Genomic DNA, 25,754 nt, shown 5'->3' on the forward strand with positions numbered 1-25,754 from the left:
TCAGAGCTTGAGCAGGTACAAAGTTAGGCAATTAAAGTAATAAACTAAATGGGTGGACTACAATACCCAGAGAGGTTATCAAACTGCTACATAAAAATTGCAATAATTATATTATACACACACACACTGTTTATCATTGGTCAATACAGAGATTATTTCCATGATCTATTTATACCAAAGTACTATGACTGTAACAAGGGGGCATCCTCCACACCTGGGGAAAAGGTAGTTTTTTCACCAACATAGAAGGGGATTTCTTATGGTAAAAGCACTGAGACTATGGAACTCTCCACCTCAGGACATGGTGATGGCAAACTCACTGAAAGAGTCATACAGGGGCCTGGATGGCTTTCTTGAGAGTTACAATATTACATGTTATAGTCATTGATGACTTCACAAGGGTTGTTGATCCAGGGAGTTATTCCTATTGCCAGATTGGAGTCTGGAAGGAATCTTCTTCCCAAAAATAAGGAAAATTTACTTCTATCTTATTGGGGTTTGTTGCCTTCCTCTGGATCAACATTGCAGGAAAATAGACTGAACTAAATGGAAAGAAGTCTTCATTCAGCCTAAAATACTACGTTGTTTTGTTAATACTACTCATACCCCAAAACAAGAAGAAAAAACATTAAAACTTACAGTAAACTTGACTCCTGGCTGTGAAGGTTTGATCCCAGATTGTTTTATCTCTAGCTTGGCCAACATACAACCTACACGTGTAGGGGAAAACATCAGTTGAACACATGAATCTTCTTTGGGACGAATTGTAAGTTCTCGATTGTTAGTCAAACGTTCTTCCAAACCAAATGAGCTTTGCAACTGTTGAAGACATAAGCTCATTAATGCATATATTTTCCTATACTGCAAAGGACAGCTTTTATCGCAATTAAGATTTTATGGTTCAAACAATAGTAAAGAATTATTTAGCAAAAGTGACTGAGCCAAAAGCTTTTTTTGTTCACACACACTGGGCCTAATAAAAACATTCCAGTTTTATCTCCCCATTTCCCTCTAAGCATACAACTCCCTTGCAATGGGGGGTATCCTTCCTAGTGACTCACTGAGAGCCCATAGCACTGTGATCCCAAAATAACAGAAAGATCTCTCCCTTTCCCAGTGTTAACAACTAATCTCCCTCGTGAACGTGGACCTAAATTTTTTTTCAAGACTACTAGCCCATAAACTATCCCAGCTTATCAAACATATTATTCATCAAAATGAGGAGGGACTTACGCCCTCTCTAGAAGCGTGGGAGAATACAACCAGAGTCAATTATTATTTACCATGTTAAATAGAGCCAACTTGCAGTTGTTTGTGGTCCACTGATGCAGATAAGACATGATAGGGTAAGCTGCAATTTTATGTTTGAGACTCTCTGATACGTAGGATTGAGGGCTAATATGTTGAGTTGGGATAGCCAATACTAGTCCCCTTCTGCATTAGTGAAGGCAAATAATCATCACTCTGTCCAGGTTACCATTTTCAACACCACACGTCAAGGTTGCCCCATTTCACCTCTTATATTTATTATCTGTGTGCAGCCCTTTCTTTGTCTGGTTCGTTCAAACCCTGAAGGACACGGATTACTTACCGGTAGTCCCTTTTCCAGGAGTCATCACGACGGCCCCATTACATATGGAGGTTGCCCTCTGACCCAGGTAGGGACAGGAAGAGTTTAAAAGCACCTCCCTTTCCACCCATGCTTCAGTGACTTATAAATCATTACGGTGGACAATGTTTACTAAACCAAATTTTACCTTTATTCGGTCATATTTACATTTGAAGAACATAAATTATTCTTAAAGGGGAGGGAACTATGGGCCGTCGTGATGACTCCTGGAAAAGGGACTACCGGTAAGTAATCCGTGTCCTTCCAGAGCGTCATCCCGACGGCCCCATTACATATGGAGTATACCAAATTATACGTGGCCCTAGGGTGGGACTACTGCCTGAAGGACTTTACGTCCGTAACTCAGGTCTTTGTCCGACTGGACGTTAACCCTGTAATGTCGGGTAAATGTATGTATACTCGACCAGGTCGCCGCCTTGCAGATCTGCTCGGCAGACGCCTGGCCTTTTTCTGCCCAAGAGGAGGAAAGAGAGCGAGTGGAGTGAGCTCTAATTTTTCCCGGAGGGTCGAGACCCCTGGCTTTATATGCCTCTTGGATGGCGGTCTTGATCCACCTCGCGATGGTGCTCTTAGTTGCCGTCTTTCCTTTTGCCGGCCCCTGAAATTGAATGAAGAGGTTATTATTTTTACGGAAAGAGCGGGTGGCCTCTAGGTACGCTAGAACAGCTCTCCTAACGTCTAGGTTATGAAATTCTCTCTCTTTCTCGTTACGGGGATTTTGACAGAAGGAGGGCAGAGTGATCGTCTGCTCCCTATGAAATTTTGACACTACCTTCGGAAGGAAGGCTGGGTCTAGTTTGAAGGTAATCCTGTCGTCTTGTATTACCATGTATGGTTCAATACATTGTAATGCTTGCAATTCCCCTATTCTCCGAGCCGATGTTATGGCAACTAAAAGGGTAACTTTTAGTGTGAGCAGCCTCAAGGAGAGTTGTGAGAGGGGTTCGAAGGGGGATTGGCAAAAGCTAGTTAAGACTATATTTAGGTCCCAGGTAGGAAAGGTTTCTCTAACAAAGGGTCGAAGCCGTTCTGCCCCTTTGAGAAACCTACGCACCCAGCGGTGTTCTGCCAAGGGAAAATCTAGATAGGACCCTAGTGCTGCTGTATGGACTTTAAGGGTTCTAGGACTAAGGCCTTTTTCTAGGCCTGCCTGCAAAAATTCCAGGATTACGGGAATGTCAATTCCTGGGATTTTCCCTGGCTCTATTTTACAGAACTCTGTGAATTTTTTCCATATCCTATCGTAGATGGCTATCGTGATAGGTTTACGGCTTTTTGTTAGGGTAGTAATTACATTATGGGAGAGTCCCTTCCCACGCAGTATCATGCTTTCAGCATCCATGCTGCTAGCTTCAATTTCTCGACCCCTGGGTATGTTAGTGGGCCCTGGAGGAGAAGATCTTCTACGGCTGGTAGTAGGAATGGACCCTGGATCGCCAAGGCTTTTAGCAGGGGATACCAGGGCCTTTTGTCCCACATAGGGGCAACTAGTATGACTGACGCCCGGCTGGTTTGGATTTTCCTGAGGGTGCGGGGGATCAGTGGGAAGGGAGGAAAGGCGTAGGCTAGGTCCATGTCCCAGCTTTGGGACAGGGCGTCTACCCCGCGTGGATTGTCTCTGGGGTTCAGCGAGTAAAAGTCCTGGCACTTTGAATTTCTCTTCGTGGCGAACAGGTCTATCTGCGGTTCTCCCCACTGGCAGATTAGTTGGTCGAAGACTCGCTGATTCAGTCCCCATTCTCCTGGATGGATGCTCTGTCTGCTCAGGAAGTCGGCAGCGACGTTTGTGGACCCTTTTAAGTGGATCGCTGAGAGGGACAGCACGTTGGATTCCGCCCAGCGGAGTATCTCTGTTGCCAGTCGTTGCAGGTGCGGGTGTCGCGTTCCCCCCTGGTGACGAACAAATGACAGAGCTGTCATATTATCGGTTAGGATTTTGACATGCCTTCCTTTTATAAGGGGTTCTGCCGCCTGAAGGGCTTCCCAGATTGCCCTTAGTTCTCTGAAATTGGATGAGCGTTTAGCTACTTGGGGGTCCCAAATCCCCTGTAGATTTTGGTCGGCTACTTGGGCTCCCCATCCCGTTTTGCTGGCATCTGTTGTGATGGGTACGGTAGATTCTTGTGACCAAGAGGTACCTTTGCTTAGGTTCCTCTGTGAGGTCCACCAGCGTAGGGACTCTTTGACTCGGACGGACAGGCTCACCTTCTTATCCAGGGATGTCTGCCGTTTGTCCCAGTTGGCAAGGATAAATCCTTGTAATTGCCGGGTATGGGCCTGTGCCCATGGGACTATCTGAATGCAAGCCGTCAGGATGCCCAGCACCTTCATTGTTTCTCTAATGGAAACCGCCGTAGCCTGACAGAAGGATTTTACTCTTTGGGTGAGGTCTTCCTTCCTAGATGATGGAAGCCGGGATTCCTGGATGTGGGAGTCTAGTAATACTCCCAGGTACACCTTTTGTGTACCAGGGTTCAAGTCGGACTTCTGCTTGTTAACTATCCACCCTAAACTGTTTAGGGTGGATAAGACCATGGATAGGTCTATACGCATGGTCTTCTCCGTCCTTGACACCAACAAAAAGTCATCCAGATACGGAAATATGCGGATCTGATTCCGCCTGAAGTAGGCTACCATCTCTATAACGATTTTCGTGAATACCCGAGGGGCGGTGGAGATTCCGAATGGAAGGGCCGTGAATTGGTAATGTTGGATCTTGTCTCCCTCCCGCAGAGCAAACCTCAGGTACTTGTGATGGGCTGCCGTTATTGGGACATGGTAATATGCATCTTTAAGATCTATGGTGCACATTACACTATCTCGATCTATTAGTGGGACGATGGATCTTACTGTTTCCATCTTGAATTTTTTGTACGAGATAAATTGATTTAGGGCTTTAAGATTAAATATAGTCCTAATGGAACCATTCGGTTTTTTTATTAGAAATAGGGGGGAATAGAATCCCTCACCCCTTTCGTAATCGGGGACTTGTGTAATGACCCCTAGGTCCTTAAGTTCCTGAACGCCTTTTATGAGGTTCCCTTGTTCCTGTAGGGACCCCGGGGAGGTTATAAGGAATCTCCTAGGGGGTAGCGAGTGGAATTCAATTTGGTACCCTGCTTCGATTATTCGGAGTACCCAGGGGTTAGACGTTACCCCTTGCCACTGGCTTAGATAGCCCGCTAATCTACCCCCTGTTTGTTCAGGGGAGGGTTGGACTTCCTTACCCCGACCTCCCTTGGGGTACGACCATCTTCCAGTCTTCCCTTTCCCTTTAACTTCGGGAGGGGGCTGGCGCATCCTCTTCGGGAAGGATGGTTTCCTGAAAGGTTGTCTGTCAGGCAGGGTTTTACTCTTGTCGCCGACTTTTTCCAGGATTTTGTCCAGGACGGGCCCAAACATATATTCCCCTTGGAAGGGGATGGCGCAGAGCTTATTTTTGGATGTAATGTCTGCGGCCCAAGTCTTCAGCCATAGTGCCCTTCTCGCTGAGTTGCTGAGGACTCCGGTTTTTGCCCCGTATCTTACCGTTTCCGCTGATGCGTCAGCCAGGAAGGCGGTAGCCATTTTTAAGAGGGGGAGACAGCTGGCCAACTCCTCTCTGGGGGCCCGATCCTTTATGGAGGCTTCTAGCCTGTTTAGCCAGAGCGCCATGGATCTAGCCACTGAGGTTGAGGCTATGTTAGCCTCGATGGTGAGGGATGTTGCCTCCCAGGCTTTCTTCATTAATCCGTCGATTTTTTTATCCATCGGATCGGATAGCTGGGAGGTGTCCTCGAAGGGCAAGAGGGTCTTCTTGGCCACTTTTGCGATCTGGATGTCCACCTTGGGGGTTTCCCTGTACAGGCGGACGTCCTCGGTAGCGAATGCGAGCCGGTTTCGGATCTCTTTTGGAACAGTGATCCTTTTTTCCGGTTCCTGCCATTCATCTGTGATCACTTGCTGCAGCGTCTGGTTGACTGGGAACATGATCTTTCTTCTAGATCGGAGGCCGCCAAACATCTCATCCTGGATTGTTCTCGGCGGGTTATCTTCCTCAATTTGCATTGTTTCCCTCACCGCCTTGATGAGGTGCGCAATGTCGCTTGATGAGAAGTAATATTTCTTCTCGTCTTCTATGGGAACTGGTGGGTCCTCTAATTCCCCTTCGGACAGGAGCTCCAGCGATTCACCGGAGATCGAACTCGCCGACTCGGTCTGTCTAGGTCTTTTAGGGACCCGTGACGGACCTGGCTGGGCCTGGGGAAGGGACGCCATGGAAGCCTGCAGCTCTTCCCTTATCATGCAGCGGATATCGGATTTGAATGCTGCTTTCTCCTCTGCGAGAATTTTCCCCGTGCATCTGTGAAGGCAGAGCAATTCACTGTTATAGCAGTGCAAGCGTTGGATTCAGGAGCATTACTTGCGGTAATACACTCACTCCTCGCATAGGGGTTTTTTATAGCTCTCCTCGAGCCTTTTGTTGCAGAGGACGCATTTTTTCGATTTTTTCCTCGGGTCCATTTTCTTTGGACCCTCCTTATCCATCTACCCATGAAAGTGGGGGAGAGGGGAGACAAGAAAGGGAACATATATGCATCCGCTGTACAAGTGACCATTTGCGCATGTTTTGGCGTATAGCCTACTTACAGTTGGTAGGGTGTCAATCTCTCCCTCACGTGCTGAGCTGTCGCGGGTAGACATACTCACATACACTTGTCTGGCAGTCAGCAGGAACCTCCATGGAGTTTAGCCTGCTTTTATGGGGAGGATTTTCAAATTTGGCGCCATTTCCGGGTTTTCGCCGGTAGCCACGCCCCCTACGTTGTGCGCGTGACGTCACCACGCCGGATGACGTCACCGCTATGCGCCCGAGGTCCAGGGAGGCCGCCGCTGCCGTTCCCCTGCCAGGAGGAACTATCCCATCACAGCAGCGGCGGCCCGAACATGCGATCCGCGCGAGGGAGACCAGCGCTACTGGGCGACTGACGGCTCCGTCGGCAGCGCAGGTCGGGGATGCAGGGACTCTTGAGTGTGCGGCCCCGACCTCTACCCCTCCAGGGGGGCCGCACAGCGTGCGGTAAGTATTTCTTTGCGGTAAGTCTTCTTGCCTCCGCAGCTTCCTATCTCCTGCAGCTCTGGAGCTGCTCCTCTGTCCCACCGTAGGGACAGGAAGACACTGAAGCATGGGTGGAAAGGGAGGTGCTTTTAAACTCTTCCTGTCCCTACCTGGGTCAGAGGGCAACCTCCATATGTAATGGGGCCGTCGGGATGACGCTCTGGAAATAGGGATTACAGTAAGCAGCCCATGCACAATGTAGTTGCCTATTATTTTCTTTCGACCCCTTGTATTCCCTGTTGCCAAGTGAACATAATTATGTAGTTCCGCGACTCACTTTAAAATCAGTCACCAAAAATCAGAAGCCCTTATTGTTTCACTGCATCAGATCTTGGTTAGAGAAATAATGGTCTCTTTCTCATTTTGTTGGTCCAAAGATTATATAAAATATCTGGGTGTTCACCTCACACCAGATATCTCTGGCATCCATGCAGCCAATTACCTGACTCTCCTGCATAATATCAGAAATGATTTGGAGACCCGAACGAAGGGAAATTATCCTGGATTGGGAGATATTCTATACTCAAATGAACATTCTCCCTTGGATCCTATTCTTTTCACTTGTTTAGGACGTTCCAATCCCTTCACACTAAATTTGGGAGGGCAAAGCCCCTTGCATAGCATTCATGTGGCCAAAATTAGAAGGTGGCCCAATAAAGAAGAAAAGGGTAATCTAAATATTGACCAAAGATCTAATCTAACCTTTACTTAGGAAGACATTAGGAGTATAATTGTTTCGGTAACAGGGTTAAAATCGTTTCAGGAGTAAAAAGGTTTTTAATTTTGCTGGAATATTAGTTATATGAATATATACAAAACGAGTATGATCCAACTATGTATTTTTCTTAATACAAAACAGGTGATTTAGTATTTATAAAAGTTATAACTTAAAGAAGTTGAAAACAAAATAAAAATAAATTGAAGTGTGGCCTGGGCCTTGCAAACTGCGTAGCTCATCACCAAGCCTCTCATTTGCTATGAGCCATTGACTGGCACACATACGGACTCCAAAATGTGGGTCTCTCTGGAACAAGCATAGGATTCACTTTATTACAAAAATCAGGATTCATAAGATGGCTTTCAAAGTTGATGTGGTTTAACAAAAACCAAAAGATCATAAGGATGGAGGTTTTTTTACGGCTTCTCTTTAAAAAGGTATGCAATGTAATTTTCTGAAGTCCTGGTGTTACTGGATAGTGTTTCAGGAGTCACTGGAACACAAAGCCTCATCAATTATGTGACCCATTAGGCATAATTTTGCTTTTGGTGCTCAGTCACCCCATACTCCTCCCGTGATCTTTAACTGGGTCCAGAGAGGGTCGTTCTAGCCTGTCTTCGTCCATCTTTAAATTTTATCTTTCACCATTATCTCCCTTCTCTTTTTCTCACAAATCCCCCCCCCCCCCATGTGGATACAACTGGACCAGACAGATAGATTAGATCTATCAAAGGAAGGGCTTAGATCTATGAAAGGAAGGGCTCACACCTAACAACTCTTTTTTTCCATTGACAAAGAAAAAAAAAAAAAAAAAGGTTGTATACTTTTATAGCTTTGTTTAATTTTTACCATTTTTAAAATCTTTATTACAAATGGTTTCCATACACTGACAACTGTTAGGGTGCAGAAAACCTGCACCTATTTTATACATTGGATACCCCAAGGGTGTGAAAATGTTGCTGATTTGCAGCCGATTTTGTTGTGGATTTTGGTGCAGATTAATTGAATTCAAATGGAAGGGGCAAAATCCGTTGCAGATCTGCACCAAAATCTGCAGCATGTGAACACATCCTAAAGCAAACACTCGGTTGTCAGTCTAGTTAATGCTTTTTTTAAAGCAAACTGTGGATAAAGTATAAATACAGCTTCAAATACCTGAAAGCAATCTTGATCTTGACCTCTTATTAAGAGGCGCAGATTCTGGCTTGAAATAGTTGATGTGTTCCTCAGTGTTAACTTCTGTTGTCTGTCAGACGTTAATAGAAAAAGGGTCAAGGGGGTGTAAGAACAGGAAAAAAAAAAAAATCTTTAACAATTTTTAAAATTAAATTTGTTAGATGACACATGCTAACAGTGGGCAGGCCACATTTATGACACCTACAATAAAATCAGGTTACAGGCCAACCTTTTTGCACCAATGAACTTCATGCGCAATGTAACGAATTATGCATGAAGCCCGTAGGATTAAGCGGGAACGCAATCATTTGCAATAAGGAACAATGATTCTGCGCGAACAATATACCCGTATTTGGACCGATAAAATATAGTTTTAAGCAGCCTGTTCTAATAATCTACATGACAAAGGCAGACTTAACAGTGACACAGCTTCACAAACAGGAAAGGAATGGCAGAGCTCTCCATGAGATTTTTTAATTTGGAAAATGGCTTTAGCCTGAAGATAGACATTAATGGATCTAGCATTAGCGGGAGCATTGTACACAGGGCAGAAAAAGGGAAGGTAGGTACAGATTCGCGAAGAAGAAAAAACTTACACTGCCCTTCCAAGAGCAACTCCCCCCCAAGACACGAACTGCTTATTGGAAAGTATAGACGGTACATCAGAATTACTCAGGGAATTTCGATTTGCTGTATTCTTGGTTACTGGTAGTTCACACTCTCCGATCAAAGTGACTTCATACTGGGGACCTGAAGGCTGCACAATTATCTTCAAAGAACTGTAAAAGAATTTAACAAATTTAGGGTATTTTTCTTCACCCATTAAGGACCAGCCACTGTATATATACGGCGGCTGGTGCTGGGCTTTGAGGACCACCGATTGTAAAAATACGGCGGTGCTCTAAGTCTCCTGCCTCTGCAATCAGTCAGAGGCAGATACGGGTTATCAGCTGTTAGTGACAGCTGATACCCTGGAGCAGAAGGCAGGAGGGGTTTTTAACCCTTCCTGCCTTCTGCTTCCCCGATGTACAGTGCTCAATGAGCACTGTCGGGGCAAAGTGAAAGTAAGAAGTTCTTTCACTACGGGAGCCTCGGGGGGTCATGTGACCTCCCGGGATTCCCTGCTACTGCAGAGCTGGAGGGTCAGACTTAGACCCTGGCAGCTCTGCAGGTGACTAATGTCACCACAGGGGTTGCTTTCCCCTGTAACTGAGGGTCCTATGGACTGCCCAGCTACAGTGGGAAAATGTCAAATAAAGTTAAAAAAAAAAAAGTGAGTGTCCCCCAGAGGTCTTATATGACGTCATGGGGAACACAGATAGTAAAAAACACAATTACATACATCAGTAAAACAAAATAGCAGAATAAAACAACAATACATACAAAAGAAAGAGAATAACACAAAGCAGACGCCAACAAAAACCGTCGCCGTATGCGCCCTGTAAACCAAAACCATACATACTATATATCAAAACGTCTGAAATAAATAGAGGAACCCATTTCCATACTTTATTTTAGTGTAAATATAAAAATAATTTTTAAAAAAAACTATAAATGTTAAAAAAATCATTTTTTTTAGCATTTTACCCCCAATAAAACTAAAAAACGGAAAAAAAAGTCAGTGAAAAAGATATTAAAAAAATAGTCCAATATGTCACGGGAAAAAAAACGCAGGAAAAATAATTTTGGTAGCTAAAGGAAAAAAAATGGAGCAGTAAAATCGCCACATGGGTAAAATCCCTAAAAAGTGTCTGGTCCTTAAGGTACAAAACAACCTGGTCCTTAAGGGGTTAAACTGTCTAAAAGAAATAGTCTTTATTGCCCATAAAATCATAGGACAGCTTTCATTTTTCTAAGGCAGAATAGAAAGGGAAAGCTGAACTGTGATAGGTTGTTACAGCCAACAAACTTGCTTTAAGACTGTTTCAAAAATGTTCTATTTTATAATGAATCGCATTTGCGGTTGTCTGATTCCATAGTAAACATAGTACTGAAATACCTTTGCTCTAGCTTCGAACACTGAGGCGTGAATGTCACTTCAACTACTTGCTCCTCTTCAGGGTCAAGAAACAATTCCTCTGGATCCACAAGAAAAACACGATCGACAGTCATACACTGTGCGAAAGGAAGAAAATATCACATGGAGATGCTTGCTGCCATTGACAAAGGTCATATCAGCCAACACAAGGATAGCTGCAAGTTCAAGGTTATCAGTCACCTTCATATTCAAAAACCCTCCTGAAAAATTCATTTATTTTTAAATTATAGATTCTGAATTTATGTCTCATGTAAATATACTTGATGCAGAACTAAGTCAACTGAAGTGCTTTTTTAACCGCGTAGTGATATACCTAATTTTAGCCTTAAGTGCCAATATAGTGGGGAGGAGGGGGGAGGTTATGCTCCAGTACTCCTAAATATTTTTTTTTCAATGTAGCTGTATGACACCCTGTATTTTGGTTTTTGAAGAGAATAATTTCAGTTGCATATAATGTATTGAAGCCCTCCGTAAAAAAAAAAAAAAATGATGTTTTGGATCTTTCAATTACAGACCCTTGTCCCCCAGGGTCTTAATGAACAGCTAGAAAAAATTTAGGTGTGCTTTTTTCCTCTTTTTTTTTTTTGCTGTGCTTTAGAATATATTTTAAGATTGTTCTATAATAGTATTTCTTTTAAATGTTATTGTCCTTTGTAAATATTACATATTGTTTGTAAGAAGGTCTATGCATTTGTATTGTATGAACACTTTATGAATGAATACGGTCTGATCCGTTTGAGTACTAATGGAATGTGAGTTGCGGCATTCCTTATTATGCAACGATGGAATGCCTCTGCATTCTATGGTACCATGTTAACCATTAATCATGCGACAAGGAAATGATGTCACTGATGTAACTCCTCCTACTGGCTTACACATGAGGTTGGTGCCCAGCACGGTAGGAGTTGTTTAATTGTATTATATGTATATGCACTTTTTATTTCTGTATGCTTGAAAAAGGCTTTTAATAGCCGAAACGCGTAGCATGTTATTAAAGACGGGATTTTCATTATTCTCGTCCACTTCTGAATAGTTTACCCCGGATCCTGTGAGCGCTATAGCCACTTTTTTATTCCTTATGACACAAAAATCATGTCAATAGAAATGGAGATACAGCAATTTAAAGTAGAGCAAGCTCTGTTCGGCTAAAACTGTAAAGTTATTTTCCTACAGAATAAACAGATTTCACCCTAAACTACTGGAGAGTTAATTCACTTGCAGTTACCCACTACCACTTCAAAGACACACATTAAGGATGGTCCACAAGCCACCTCCCCTATATGGACGCGACAAAACCAAATATAAATTTTTCTCTTTATTTTTGATTTTTTTTTTAATCATAAATTAAGGGAATTTTTTTTAAACTTAATATCCATTTTTTGTGAAAAATAAACTTTCTTGAACTTATTTTTACTTTTTTTTAGTCCCTATAGGAAACTTGAACTTGTTATAGTTTGATCACTTATACCATATACTGCAATAACTCAGTATTGCAGTATATGGTATTTCAGTCAACACTCTAACACAGAACATTGTGACCCATCTTATAAAGGGCCTTCAGACCGTCACCAATCAAGAAGTGATAGAATATCCTAGCGAGCTGCCATGACGTTAGGAGATAAAAACCCCTTTAATACATATACATATATTTCAGGGGAAAAAAATTCCTAAAGCATGCTTAACCCAAGTAAAACTTTGCCAGAGGCCATACCTTTACTTTCAAGTGAGTGGCAATATTTCCTGCATTTTTAAGAGGAAGCTGTTGCTTAGTTGATGAACCAACACTACATCTTAAATGAATGGTCTGAAGAGAAAAATGAAAACCTTGTAAATATAATACACAAACAGTGCATGTAGGTAAGAAATAGAAGAAAAAAAAAAAAAGTTTCAGCACAGAGACTGACCTGCAAGTCTTTAGGAGCGTGTATCCGAGCACAGCCGATTCTTGCATGCAAGGGAATACTTCTCAACAGGCAAGAAGGACCTGGGCTGTCCACTTCAATATCAACACGTGCTATAAATTCTTCAGGTGGTCCAAGCGGACATGCTATTATAAAAATATATTAGGTTGGTGGGCAAGAATGAATTTTCAGAAACGTTTTAAGCAGTCCCATAAAGAAAAATCTGATTTAAAGGCAGGAGAGTAAAAATTCACAGATCTAAACTTACATAAAAACATAATCCTTAAAGGGGTTGTCCCGCGCCGAAACGGGTTTTTTTTTTTTTCAACCCCCCCCCCGTTCGGCGCGAGACAACCCCGATGCAGGGAGGTAAAGAAAGCTCACCGGAGCGCTTACCTGAATCCCCGCGCTCCGGTGACTTCTCTACTCACCGCTGAAGATGGCCTCTTCCTCCGTGGACCGCAGCTCTTCTGTGCGGTCCACTGCCGATTCCAGCCTCCTGATTGGCTGGAATCGGCACGTGACGGGGCGGAGCTACACGGAGCTACACGGAGCCCCATAGAAGACTGCAGAAGACCCGGACTGCGCAAGCGCGGCTAATTTGGCCATCGGAGGGCGAAAATTAGTCGGCACCATGGAGACGAGGACGCCAGCAACGGAGCAGGTAAGTATAAAACTTTTTATAACTTCTGTATGGCTCATAATTAATGCACAATGTACATTACAAAGTGCATTATTATGGCCATGCAGAAGTGTACAGACCCACTTGCTGCCTCGGGACAACCCCTTTAATGAATATTAAAATCCCACATGTAAATGTAATTATATCTAACAAATACCTAGGCAAATAAACAAAAACATAGGAAAATAGAATGGGGGTCATATTAGAAACACTTTCCTTGTTACATGATCTTGCTTATCCCACCGCATGACCTTCTAAATAGGGAATATATTAGGGCTGATGTCCTAAAAAGGACAAGCGCAGCAAGAAACTAACCGGCATCAATGCCCTGTCCTAACATAGGCTGAGAAATCTACGGTACCAGGTAAGATACCACAGATAATGGGTCACCAAGTACCAACCTCACACAGTATATGATTAACAATTGACAGAAGTGAAGATTTAATCATCCAGGGATCATTCATTATACATTTAACATTACGTAAAGAGTAAGCTATAACACTTCCTTAATCCATATAGCCAGAACATAAACACTGCTTTTATGTGTTTTCCCAGTTCATTTAGTTTATCAGGGAGCTGAAATTATAACCAAGGCGCAAGCAAACAAGTCTCATGCAATGCATTATGAGCTCTAGGTTACTCAATGTGTGCCATATCCAAATACGTATATCATTTTCCCCAAGGAAAGACTAAACCCTCATTATAGGTTTTGAAAAATAGTAGGAAAAAAAGGTGGTAGAGAAACACAGAAGGCAAAGTCAGGGATTTTGGTAGAGAAATTTTTTTTTCCAGGGAAGGAGAATATAAATAGAGTTTTGACCGATGCACCCAACCCAAAAATGTCAGAACCTTGGAAGGCCGATGATTATTGCAGCCAATTGAAGTAAAAGAAAAAAAAAAAATGGGTGTAGGCACAACCTCCTTAAAGAAACGCATGAGACACAAACTTAGTTTTAGTTCAACTCCTCTGTTTTTACGTCAATCCAGCATACATAAACGCATTTTAGGGCTGTAGTGCCCCTTCCTCAGCATTTTGCTGGGAATACACTATGCATAAATGAATGGTACAACATCAAATTAAAGATCGAGGGGGGCGGGGGGAAGGCAAAACGGAATGGAAGGTTTTTATACAAGATAAAAACCATGGTTCTTGCATAAGATGGAATAAGTATCGCATGGGAAATACAAGAAAATGATTAAAAATGGTCAAAAGGATAAAATGAGGAATACAAAAAAAAAAAAAAAGAAAAAATCCTAAACATTAAATTGTAAATAAATCAGCATATAAGACATGTACATAAATAAATGTGTGGTTGCCAACTAAAATTTGAGGTAGTCCATTATTCCTTATTTAAAATATCATTCATATTATGTATATGTATATTTTTTTTTAACCAAAGCTAAAAGGAAATATGATAAAATAGAAAAATATATATATGAAAAAAGGAAAATTATTAATGTGATTAAAATCAAAATTCATAAAAGAAAAAATTTATTTTTTTTATTTAATTCTAAGAACAGTAGATCTCCATACACACTTCAGGATGTTTACAGTTGTTCAGTGGCCCTGAAGTGGTTCGATAACTAGTTTATTTGTACCTGTTGAGTTATAGGTCTTTGGTGCATGGAACACAACCCAAATCCCAAATACCTCTGGTTCCTGGAATGACAAAAATAAGTAAGTTAGATTGATGAAGTACACTTAAATTAAAAGATGTATTGCAATACACTGCATAATTATGCAAAAAGGGTAAAAAAAAAGTTAATCAGATAGGTCAACTTAGCTACTTTAAAAAAAAAAAGTTAAAGAAAAATAAATTGTGGAGGCGTGGCTAGCAGATGAAGGAGTGAGATGTGCGCTTGTCTCGCTCCCGGCCCCGACAGCAATCCCGGACCTAAAAAGAACCCCAGGACACCACTCACCGGCCCGATGGTGAAGGGAAAATCAAAGGAGCACTCCAGGAAGACGCCGACCCGACAGGGGAGCGGACTGTCGGCTTTCCTCAGAGCCGCGGGAGACAGCGGGGAGCGCTATGCGTCGGGCAAGATGGCGCCGCCGGCAATGAAGAGGGCAGTGCATGTGGAGGAAGTGCCGACTCTGCTGGAAGCGCGGAGCCGGAGAAACAAGTCTCAGCAGCTCAGCACACAGGAGCAGCTGAGAGTAAGATGCAGGCGGACCGGGCGGCAGCAGGGGCAGAGGAGCCGGCAGCAGACTGGGGTAAGGACAACTCTCCCACACCTCACAGCCCCAAGACCCAAAGGGGACAGTCCCACACCCCAGTCCAGGGCACAAGAGACAGGGAGACAGAAGAGACCCCGCTAGCTGACCACAGGGGAGAGAGAGCCGCACAAAAACAGGGCAGCAGGAGGCAGTGGCCCCCATGTCCAGCAGCCCCCACAGCCTCAGAGACCCACACAGAGAAGGGGCGGAGTAAGCGGCCCTGGGAGAAGAGAGCCCGCAAGCGCGACCAGCGCGTCAGAAGGCTCGAGCGCAGAAGAATCCATACCCCCCCTCCCCGTTGCCCGCCATTAGCACCACACCACACGCGAGCACGAAGCAGAAGACTGCGAGCAAAGTAATGTGCCTAGCGCCCCCGAGACATGACCCCCCGGGGGAATGGGACTGGAAGGAACACCTGCGAGCCCTCCCCACTAAAAGCGAAATCAACGGCCTCTTCCAGAAGATGGAAACATCCCACAAGAACGACATCGCTGCCTTACAACAAGATATACGGCATCTAGGTCAGAGATTAGAAGAGATTGAGGGGGAGCAAGAGATAGTTACTAATACCATGAACGACCACGCCCAAGAGCTCACCCAGCACTCCCACCAGATATCCGAACTATACAACATGATTGACGACTTAGAAAACAGTCACCGGAGGAATAACCTAAGAATCAGAGGCCTCCCAGAGGAAATTGACAACGCCCAGTTAGACAAATGGGCGGGAGAATTCTTTAACAACCTGCTACAGAGACCACCGGGCACAGAAATAGAGATAGACAGAATTAACCGTTCGCTGGGACCCAAACCCACTGACCCGACCAGACCAAGAGACATCCTTTGCAGGGTGCATTTCTACAAGCTGAAGGAACAAATCCTCCACCAAGCTAGAAAAAAGAGCGACCTGTCCTACAAAGGAACCCCACTAATGATCCTGACAGATCTATCACGGCAGACCCTCCAGCTAAGAAAAGCACTGAAGCCCCTACTTACTTTATTGCGGGATAAAGAAATCATTTATCGCTGGGGATTCCCATTCCAGCTTCACGCCAGCAAGGGAGGTAAAACAGCCACATTCCGAAGCCTGGGAGACCTACCCAATTTCCTAGGGACCTTCGAGCTGCCACTTGTGTCCCTACCGGACTGGCCCAAATCAGCCTCCCTGCGGACACCACCCCCAAGAACTGAATGGCAGACGGTGGAACGCAGATCGCATCGACGAAGAGAGAGACTCCAGGAGACTGGGGAACCTCAGAAATCCAAGTCGGGAAAACCAACCTGAAAAGAACACTTAACCACCACTTCGCTTGTTTGGCAGAGCGAGGCAAAGTTGCAAAAGGGAAGGAGAGTTTCTTGGGGTCCAAGGGATTCTGGGAATCAGACTCACTACAACAAGTTTAAAGTCATAGGGGTAGGGAGCGAAAGCTCGTAAATTTGTTAGTTTCTGCTACTATAGCACAAGCGATGGCAAAGTTAGCCCTCGCAAACTATCAGAATATGATAGAACACCAGTTATTTGTTTTTATTGCGGTTTTTTTTTTTTATTTACCTCACGTGTCTTCCCCCCCCCCCCTCTTTTCCCAACTTCCCCCCCCAAACCTGGGGGCGGTGGGGGCTCTACGAGAAGGCGGTTCTCCACTGAAGACAACCATGGCGGAGCTGACATGTAGCACATACAATGCCAGGGGCCTAAACTCCCCCCAGAAGAGAGGTCAGATAATCTACCATCACCACAAGAAAAAAATTCAGGTAGCTATGTTCCAGGAAACCCACTTTAGAGCAGACAATGTTCCAGCATGCAACTCCAAACTATATCCCATCTGGTACCACAGCCCACACCCCACAAAGAAAGCGGGAGGGGTGTCCATAGCCCTACATAGAAACCTTAGATACAATGTAATGGACACCGCAATAGACCAAGAGGGCAGATATGTCTTCCTAAAAATAGAAATGTCTGACATGTTGTATACTTTGGCTAATATTTATCTTCCCAACCAGGAACAAGTACCAACGGCTACCAAGATCCTAAAGAACTTGGCCGAATTCGCCAGCGGATCCAAAATTATCCTGGGAGGGGACTGGAACCTGGTACTGAACCCAGAAATAGACTCTTCATCAGGTAGGACCTCTGTACCCCGATCAGCACTACAGCGACTCAAAAAAAACACTAAACGCCCTACACTTGGTGGATCTGTGGAGGATCCTTCACCCGGGGAACAGGGACTACACATTCCACTCGTCAGTACACAACACGTACTCACGGATAAACATGCTCCTAGTCTCACAGTCTGTTGGATTGCTCCCCGAGGTGCTCCCTGGGCGACTTTATTTGGTCAGACCACACCCCAGTGTACGGTGGGTTCTCAGTACGCCCAGGCCGCGCGGGAATCACCTCGTGGAGACTCAACGACAACCTGCTCCGTGATTTCCTCTGTGTCTCAGACATTAAGGATGCAATCACTGGATTCATAGCGAACCACCAGAACGACCAAACACCAGCCCCAGTCCAGTGGGAAGCGTTAAAGTGCGTCGTCAGGTGAATCCTAATATCGCACGGTTCCAGACTTAAAGAAAACTCAGCGAAACTACGCACACTTATTTTAAATTTACAAACCAAAGAAGAAGACAACAAAAAATCCCAAAGCGACGTACTTAAAGCCGAAATCTCCTCTATACGGCAGCAAATACTTTAAATCCTCGACCAACGCTCATTAGCCCAGAGAGACAAACTACGTAGAGGGACATTTGAATATGCAGATAAATGTGGAAGCTGGTTAGCCAGAGCCCTCCACCCTAGATCGTCCCCCACCCATGTCACCAAAATAAGGATAGAGGACGGAAGACACGTGCACGCCACAACAGACCTATTGGAAGAATTTAAAAAATACTATTCTAAACTATACAACATCAGAGACCAAACACAGACTGACACCCAGGGACTAGAGGGCGAAATTGAGGCCTACTTGACCCTAAACGCCCCCAAAAGAGTGACAACTGAGGAGGCAGCGAGTCTAGACGAAGACTTCAGTGAAGAGGAGCTCACTACAACCATTAAGGATCTAAAAGTGGGCAAATGCCCCAGCCCAGATGGCTTTACAGCCAGATTTTACAAAACCTTCAGAGGAGAAATCTCCCCCCTAATTCTCAGAGCCTTTAATGCGGTAGAACGAGGGTGCCCATTCCCGACACAATCCTTAATGGCACACATTTCAGTTATTCCAAAGCCAGGGAAAGATGCCTCGGTCTGCGGCAACTACAGACCCATATCACTTCTCAATATAGATATAAAACTATTCGCTAAACTGATAGCCACACGATTACAACACTCCATACTGCGGTTGATACATGGAGAACAAGTAGGATTTGTCCCCGGCTATCGTTGATGGCCAGAGCAGGGGTCATGGGTGACCCGTTATGTCTCCTGGCGGTCGACGCTGAGAAGGCGTTCGACAGGGTCGGCTGGCCCTTCCTCTCGGCCACATTGGACAAAATAGGGGTGGGACCGAAAACAAAAGACCGAATCATGTCCCTATATCGAAATCCCTCAGCTAGAATTAGGGTAAACGGCTCCCTGTCGGACGCCTTCCAAATAACAAACGGGACCAGACAGGGTTGCCCACTCTCCCCGTTTCTTTATGTGTTAACCATGGAAACGCTAGCTAACGCAATCCGTCAAAATGATTCAATTAGAGGGATCTTGACCGGGAACATTGAACACAAGATGGCTCTGTTCGCGGACGACCTGCTAATTTATCTGTCCAATCCACGAGTAGGACTCCCCGTAATCCTACAAGAGTTTAAACGTTTCGGCGGAGTTAGCAACTACAAAGTAAACACCCAAAAATCAGAGATCCTGAACGTAACGTTGCCGCAGACCGAGGTTTCACAACTAGAGGCACAATTCCCATTCAAATGGAAACGGTCCTCAATAAAATACTTGGGCATTCAACTCCCGGCAGACACCACACAGATCTTTAAACTCAACTTCCTCCCATTCCTGTCAGAACTTGAAAAGGACCTTAACAAATGGAACTCATTGTTCTTGTCCTGGAATGGCAGGGTCAACGTAATTAAAATGGACTCGCTACCGAAATTCCTCTACATATGTCAGGCGGTCCCGGTGAAACTACCAAACTACTACCTGAAACAGCTTCGAACCCTCATTACAGCGTTCGTTTGGAGAGGAAGGAAGCCACGAATGCGCTTCTAGCTCCTCACCAGACAAAAGGAAAAAGGGGGCCTGAGCTTGCCTAACTTCACCCTATATCATAAAGCCTGTCTCTCAAACTGTGTGCTAGACCTAATTAAAGACAACAGTCATAAGCTCTGGGTTGCTGCGGAACATGCACTGGTTCCGGGAACCCTACGAGGAGCAGCATGGATCCCACCTAAACTCATAAAAGAGATCCCCAACATCTCCCCGTTTGTAGGTCAGTTACTCAAGACATGGACAGAGTTCGGGCAAAAAAAAAGGCATGGTTTCAGTCCCTGGCCCCCTAACCCCTCTCATAACAAATCCACAATTCAAGACAACGCTAGAGGGCACGTCCATACTAGGCCTACACACGTCGCCAATACCAAGAATTAGAGACGTAATGTCCAACACGAATTTAAAACCGTTTACTGAGCTCATAGATGAGAGAGGATCCCGTCCCGGCTATTGGCTACAATATTTTCAGCTGAGGGGGTTTGTGGGGTCCCTGGCTCCCCGGGTGAACCTAACGGGCGCGCTAATGCCCTTTGAGCAAATGGCCATGTCGTCAAACACACAGAGGCACATGATTTCATCCATATATAGGCTGATGCTGAATCGAGAGACAGAGGACCAAAACCCTGCATACATAGAGGCCTGGGAAAAGGAACTAGGTCACAGCCTACCAAGAGAGGACTGGGAGAGAGCCTGGACACTATGTCACAAAATGTCCTCTGCTGGTAAAGCACAAGAGTTAAAATTCAAAATTTTGTCTAGATGGTACAAAACTCCCGACCACCTACATAAAATTTTCCCCCAGACACCACCAACTTGTTGGAGATGTAACGCTGACATAGGGAGCATGTCCCACATTTGGTGGAGTTGCCCGGGAGTGTCTGACTTGTGGAAGGAAACTATTGACCTATATAATCATATCTGTAAGTCATATCTCAGAGTCACGCAGGAGATGGCCCTCCTCTCAGTCCTCCCAGGAACTATCAAAAGTATTAAAACACAGTGTCCTTAGATTCTTCATACTCGCAACCAGAAGGGTCATCCCCAGACTCTGGAAAACCACAACCCCCCCCCCCCCTCAAGAGGGATGTGGGTAGAAGAAATAAACGACCTCATGCGCTTCGACGAGCTGGGGGCAGAGGAGGGCGAAACTCAGGAAAGATTCTACCATACCTGGCAGACGTGGACCACATTCAGGTCCTCTGAACGATTTAAGGTCTGGGTAGCTACGGGCCGTCCGTAGAAGACATTGGTAGACGCCAGAAAGCTCCCGGAAGTTGAGAGTGGCTCTTCCCGGGGGTGGGCTCTACCACCTCAAATCGTGCTCCAGAGATCCACCACCTCCAGCTCCCTAAGCCTAACCCCTCCCCTCCTCCCTCCCCCCACCTATCCCATACCACCCTGTCCGTCAATTATGTTTTTGTTACAGTTTAAGTTTTGATAAGTTAGGGCAGTATTCAACTGCCTGATTAGGAAAGAAGGAAAAGAAAAGAAAAGACGCATAGCCAAAGTCTTGTAATGTAAAGAATTGATTTACCTTTGTCTGTGATAATGCAAGTCAATTCAAATCCATAAGCAAATGACAAATGTATGTTAATGCCAGTAAAAATATGCGAATAAAAATATTTTAAACGGAAAAATAAATTGTGGTAGCGCTTTGCCAACCTTACACTGGAGGTTAAACCTGAGACTCATACAAGCACCGTGGGATTGTAATATCAAAAAGAACACGGGTCTGGCTTGGTATTGCAGCTTTGTGCACCAGTGCTGAGACTTGTATGAAATCGCAGGCAGTCCGAGGGAGACAGAATGCCCACAATGTTAAATAATATATATATCCTGTATAACACTACAGGAACCTTTACCCATCAACGTTTGTCCGACATTCCTCCCGTCTAAATGGACCCCAAGAGGCCAACAGACGCTCATACTGCACTGTACATTTCACACCTAGTGTATGGATAAAATGTGTACAGGACATTACCTCGTTGTGATGCAAAAACCGCTTTTAACAAAAGCCCCCCCAAAAAAACAAAAACACAAATTTGCTCTGCACGCCCACTTACCGCCTCTCTAAATTATAGGTGATATAAATGCTGGGCAAAGCCAATAAGTCTCATGCATAAAAACACTTTCAAGAAAAAAATTTGTGTTTTCTATAGTGTCTAATCAGATGGAGCGTTTTTAATACGGAAAAAACTAAGAAAAATAAACCTGATCTGACGATGATCTGGGCAATATTGGTGCTTTATTTTCCAAGTTTGTAAAGAAAGTCAATGTGATCAATCTGACTCAAATGTATTAATGACTACAGTGATTAGTAAAGGGCCAAAGACCCTTCACAGTCCACCCATGAGGGATACCGGCATATGTACTGTGGAGTCCATGGACAGAGTGATGAACAAGCTTCTTGGATACATGTAAAGGCCAGTGGTGAAGGATGGCAGTAAGGAACAAGGTAGTAAGGAGAATCAATGGAGAGCAGCTCAGGGAAAGCTCCAATCTGAGTACATAGTGAGAACAAAAAATATGTATTAGCATTTTTTTGCCCACAATTCATTAAACCCCAATTTCTTACCTCATTGTCATAGGATGCGTACATAACATGACTTATGATAGAAGGGGAGGACATCTTTGTAACGGTATCTGTATGTACAGGAAATTCTGACACTGCAGGATTTTTGGAAAAAGTGAAGCAGCGCCACGCGGTGGCATTCTGGTAAGAGAAAAAGAAAAGTTAATACATTAATGTATACACGCCAGCCAAACCACTTAAGGAAGTTTTTTTTTTTTCCATCTCAAAAATTTTTTCTCTTTCTTAAAAGCCAGTTTGTTTTTTTTAATGAAAGAAGTGTGTTAGGTCAGTTTTAAAAAAGCATAATAGATCCCTATGATGTTTTGAGTTCAAGTAGTAGACCCGTGGTTGTGCTGGGGCACTCGTCCGTATGATGGACGCAAAAAGATGCCCATAATATATGTGAAACTTGCTCAGTTTATGGGTGCTGTTGCAGTGTTGCTTTTCTAGATATGGCTTTGGAGTGGAATAAGTCCATCAGGTGGCAGGCACAATTCTGCGACTTACTAAGAGCTCACTCACACAGGCGCATTGTCATCGCGTATTACACACCTATTTTATATTTGTTTGAGCCTGATACGTAGTACATCAACCGATGAAAGGACAAAAGACAAGACAACGAATAGAAACACATATAGATGTGCTCGTGTGGGACAGGGTGGTAAGACACAACGTCAAACAATCATATTTAAGCCACCCGAGTCACGTATGTGGAAAACATCTACTTTTTGCAATTGGAGACCTATGCAGCCATACCTCATTCGTTAATGACTGCGATCTGAAATCTCCCTGGATAAGTTGCACCAAGTCCCACACGAGCACATCTATATGTGTTTCTATTCGTTGTCTTGTCTTTGTCCTTTCATCGGTTGATGATTAAGCCCATTGTGTGTATGTTTTTTAGGATAATATAATAAAATTTATTTTTTAAGGGATCTTCTGTGTTTTGGGCTTTTATGTAAATTAGTTCCCTCTGCCTCTGCGATTCTGATACGTAGTACACAACATTTGCTGCTTATCTTAAATCCCCATAGGTTGTATACGCACAAATATAAAATATGCAGTTTTTTTTTTTCACGCATGTGAAAAACAAACAAAAAAAACCCGCTGGCGTTAGTGACCCAATTGAAATCAATTAGTAAATCACGGGCCACAGATACCCATTTGAGTGAGCCCTTAGGATGCCGTTTTAAAACTGCACTTTAAATTTCACACTGCAACTTAGCACGATTCTAAGCAACAAAAAAATTATCAACTCCAATAAATCTTGATAAAAGTCATTAATAAAGTAATTGAGCATTCATAAAGAAAAGACAGTTCTTCAGGGGAAAGCAAAAGTGTGTATTGTAAAATTTTTATATGTTTTTAACACTTTCAAAAAAAGTTTATTTTTTCTCTCTTGGTTGAATTTTTCATGACCTCATGTTAAAAAGTGTGGAAAATTAATTTTAGCAGCAAAAGCCATACTCACAGCACTAATAATAAGTCTGATTGGTACAGTAGCTTGTGTCTTATTTATGATTCTTATTGGAAGAGTCTTCCAGCTGCCAGATGACAAGTCGCCAAAATCTAAACAGTCCATCTTTCCTGTGTCCACCTAAGGTTGAAGAGGGATGAAAAGCAATTTTTTTATTTTTAAAGCAACAAGAAGGGCATAATGCTAGAGTGCCCAAGCTGACATCCCCGAGGACTAAATCATGAGGAGATTTATGGCTTAGCATTAATGATTAGGCTTATCGTCCTCAAGGGTGCTAAATAAAGCCTAAAGGCCCCTTTACACGCAAAGACAATTGCTCAAACTGCTGAAAGATTGAGACTAAACGATGGCTTTGCCTAAAATTACATGCACAGATAATCACTCCATTAGCCAATTAATCATCTGTGTTTTACTCCACGAGTTGTTTGCTCAGCTGGTGTGTGTTTAGGTGATTGTTATTGCATAAACACTTCACCCAGTTGAGCAAACATCTGGCAATCACATTCAAATGTTTTCCTGGAGGCCGAATAAACACTGCATTAATTGAATATGCAAAGCAAAACAAAGCCATTACCAGCTGCTGGAAACACTGAACATGCTGCATTCAAACTGAAAGAATTTCTAGCTATCAAACAATGGATTTTTTTTTAGCTTAAAAACCTTGGCTAGCGATAATTGAACCAATAGTGCATGACTGCACGCGTCTACAGGATAAGGCTACGTTCAGACGAGCGTATTTTCGCGCGTACATACGCGCAAAGAAAACTGCGTGTTTATTTAGAACCATGGAGTTCCTATGAAGTGTTCACATGGGCGTGTTTTTAGTGCGTGCGAACGAGCGCAGCAACCAAGAAAGGACATGCGTGGCAGTTTGGTCCGTACTGCGCTGCTCTTAGCATTGGCTCCTATGGGACACGCTGCACGTGAGTCCGCTCGTGTGAACGACCCAATAGAAAGCAATGTAATTTTTTTTTTATGCTAAAGCTAAATGCTTTTGTGTCTTTCCCTTTGCATAAAGCACTCCATGTTGTGTTCCGGATGTGTTTGGTTGTAAACACCAATAAACGATGTGCAGCCTGTTATATAAAGGAAGAAACTTAGTAATCAAAAGTTCGCTGGGGCGCGAAAAATCATGTGTCTCACAACTATCAATACTTAAAATACTGGCGCCGTGTATATTGGCTGGGATGCTGTTACAGCTTAAGGTATGAAGCGCATCTACATGCGCTCCATGCAGCCAAAATCACATTTGCTAACACGCATATGTAAAGCGCGGACCTTCGTTCACACGCATTTTTGCGCACATGTACGCACGGATTAGCGCATACGCTCGTCTGAACGCACCCTTATAGCTTATTTTCGGCCATTTGAATGAATTTTGAGTGTTAATCGTTGCGTGTTAAAGGGCCTTCACAAGGCAGTAAAAGGACACTGACATCCTGACTTCTTTCAGCAGCATCTCCTTGACTTTAAAATGCTAATTAGCTTATAGAGTAGGCAATAAAGTTTTGTCACAATGAAGCGCCTCTTTGGGCAAAGTAGTACACCTTTGGAAACTATTGAAGCACAACTGGGGGATGGGACCCGACCAACTCTCTAATTATTTCCTTTCACAGTTATAGACACCCTAAAACAATATTTAATTGATTCTCATTAAAAAATTTTATGAGAACCCTTTAATTTGAATCAAGTTTCTCTTTCAAAAACTTGTCTAAAAATTTTAAAAGTGACTGTTTTATCAGAGATAAGCCCCTTCAAAACATAGGCACCCTGGCTATAGGCTTATCGCTGCAAATACTGCTTCAGTCATAATTGGCCAACGGCCACGACCAGCCATAAAGCTTCCCTGCAGCAGCCACTGCAAGGGAATTGTAGCATCATGTGGCTGCCATGACGAATGGCCATCCATGTAATACAAGGAAAGCTTGAATAAGAACAAGAGCTGCTCTCAGTAAGCAATACAAGGTGCAGTTTGTTCTGGCTTAGAGAGGCGTCCCTTCTCGAACAGGCCTTTTACATGGAATGATT

General features: G+C 43.8%; 1 protein-coding gene across 4 annotated transcripts in view; it reads right to left on the minus strand.

Moving 5' to 3' along the window:
• The window catches only part of CEP192 (centrosomal protein 192), a 121,790-nt gene that overhangs the window by 39,884 nt on the left and 56,152 nt on the right, over positions 1–25,754 (minus strand). For all 4 annotated transcript variants that reach the window (XM_066579513.1, XM_066579514.1, XM_066579512.1 and 1 more), the window contains exons 24-32: positions 23,721–23,846; positions 22,253–22,390; positions 14,843–14,903; positions 12,565–12,707; positions 12,372–12,464; positions 10,622–10,737; positions 9,219–9,401; positions 8,602–8,692; positions 640–819 (exon numbers count right to left, since the gene is read on the minus strand). In XM_066579513.1, coding sequence (XP_066435610.1) covers positions 640–819; positions 8,602–8,692; positions 9,219–9,401; positions 10,622–10,737; positions 12,372–12,464; positions 12,565–12,707; positions 14,843–14,903; positions 22,253–22,390; positions 23,721–23,846 — 1,131 coding nt within the window. The remainder of the gene's footprint in view (positions 1–639; positions 820–8,601; positions 8,693–9,218; positions 9,402–10,621; positions 10,738–12,371; positions 12,465–12,564; positions 12,708–14,842; positions 14,904–22,252; positions 22,391–23,720; positions 23,847–25,754) is intronic.

The sequence above is a fragment of the Eleutherodactylus coqui genome, chromosome 9 (assembly GCF_035609145.1).
Source record: "Eleutherodactylus coqui strain aEleCoq1 chromosome 9, aEleCoq1.hap1, whole genome shotgun sequence".
Lineage (NCBI taxonomy): Eukaryota > Metazoa > Chordata > Amphibia > Anura > Eleutherodactylidae > Eleutherodactylus > Eleutherodactylus coqui.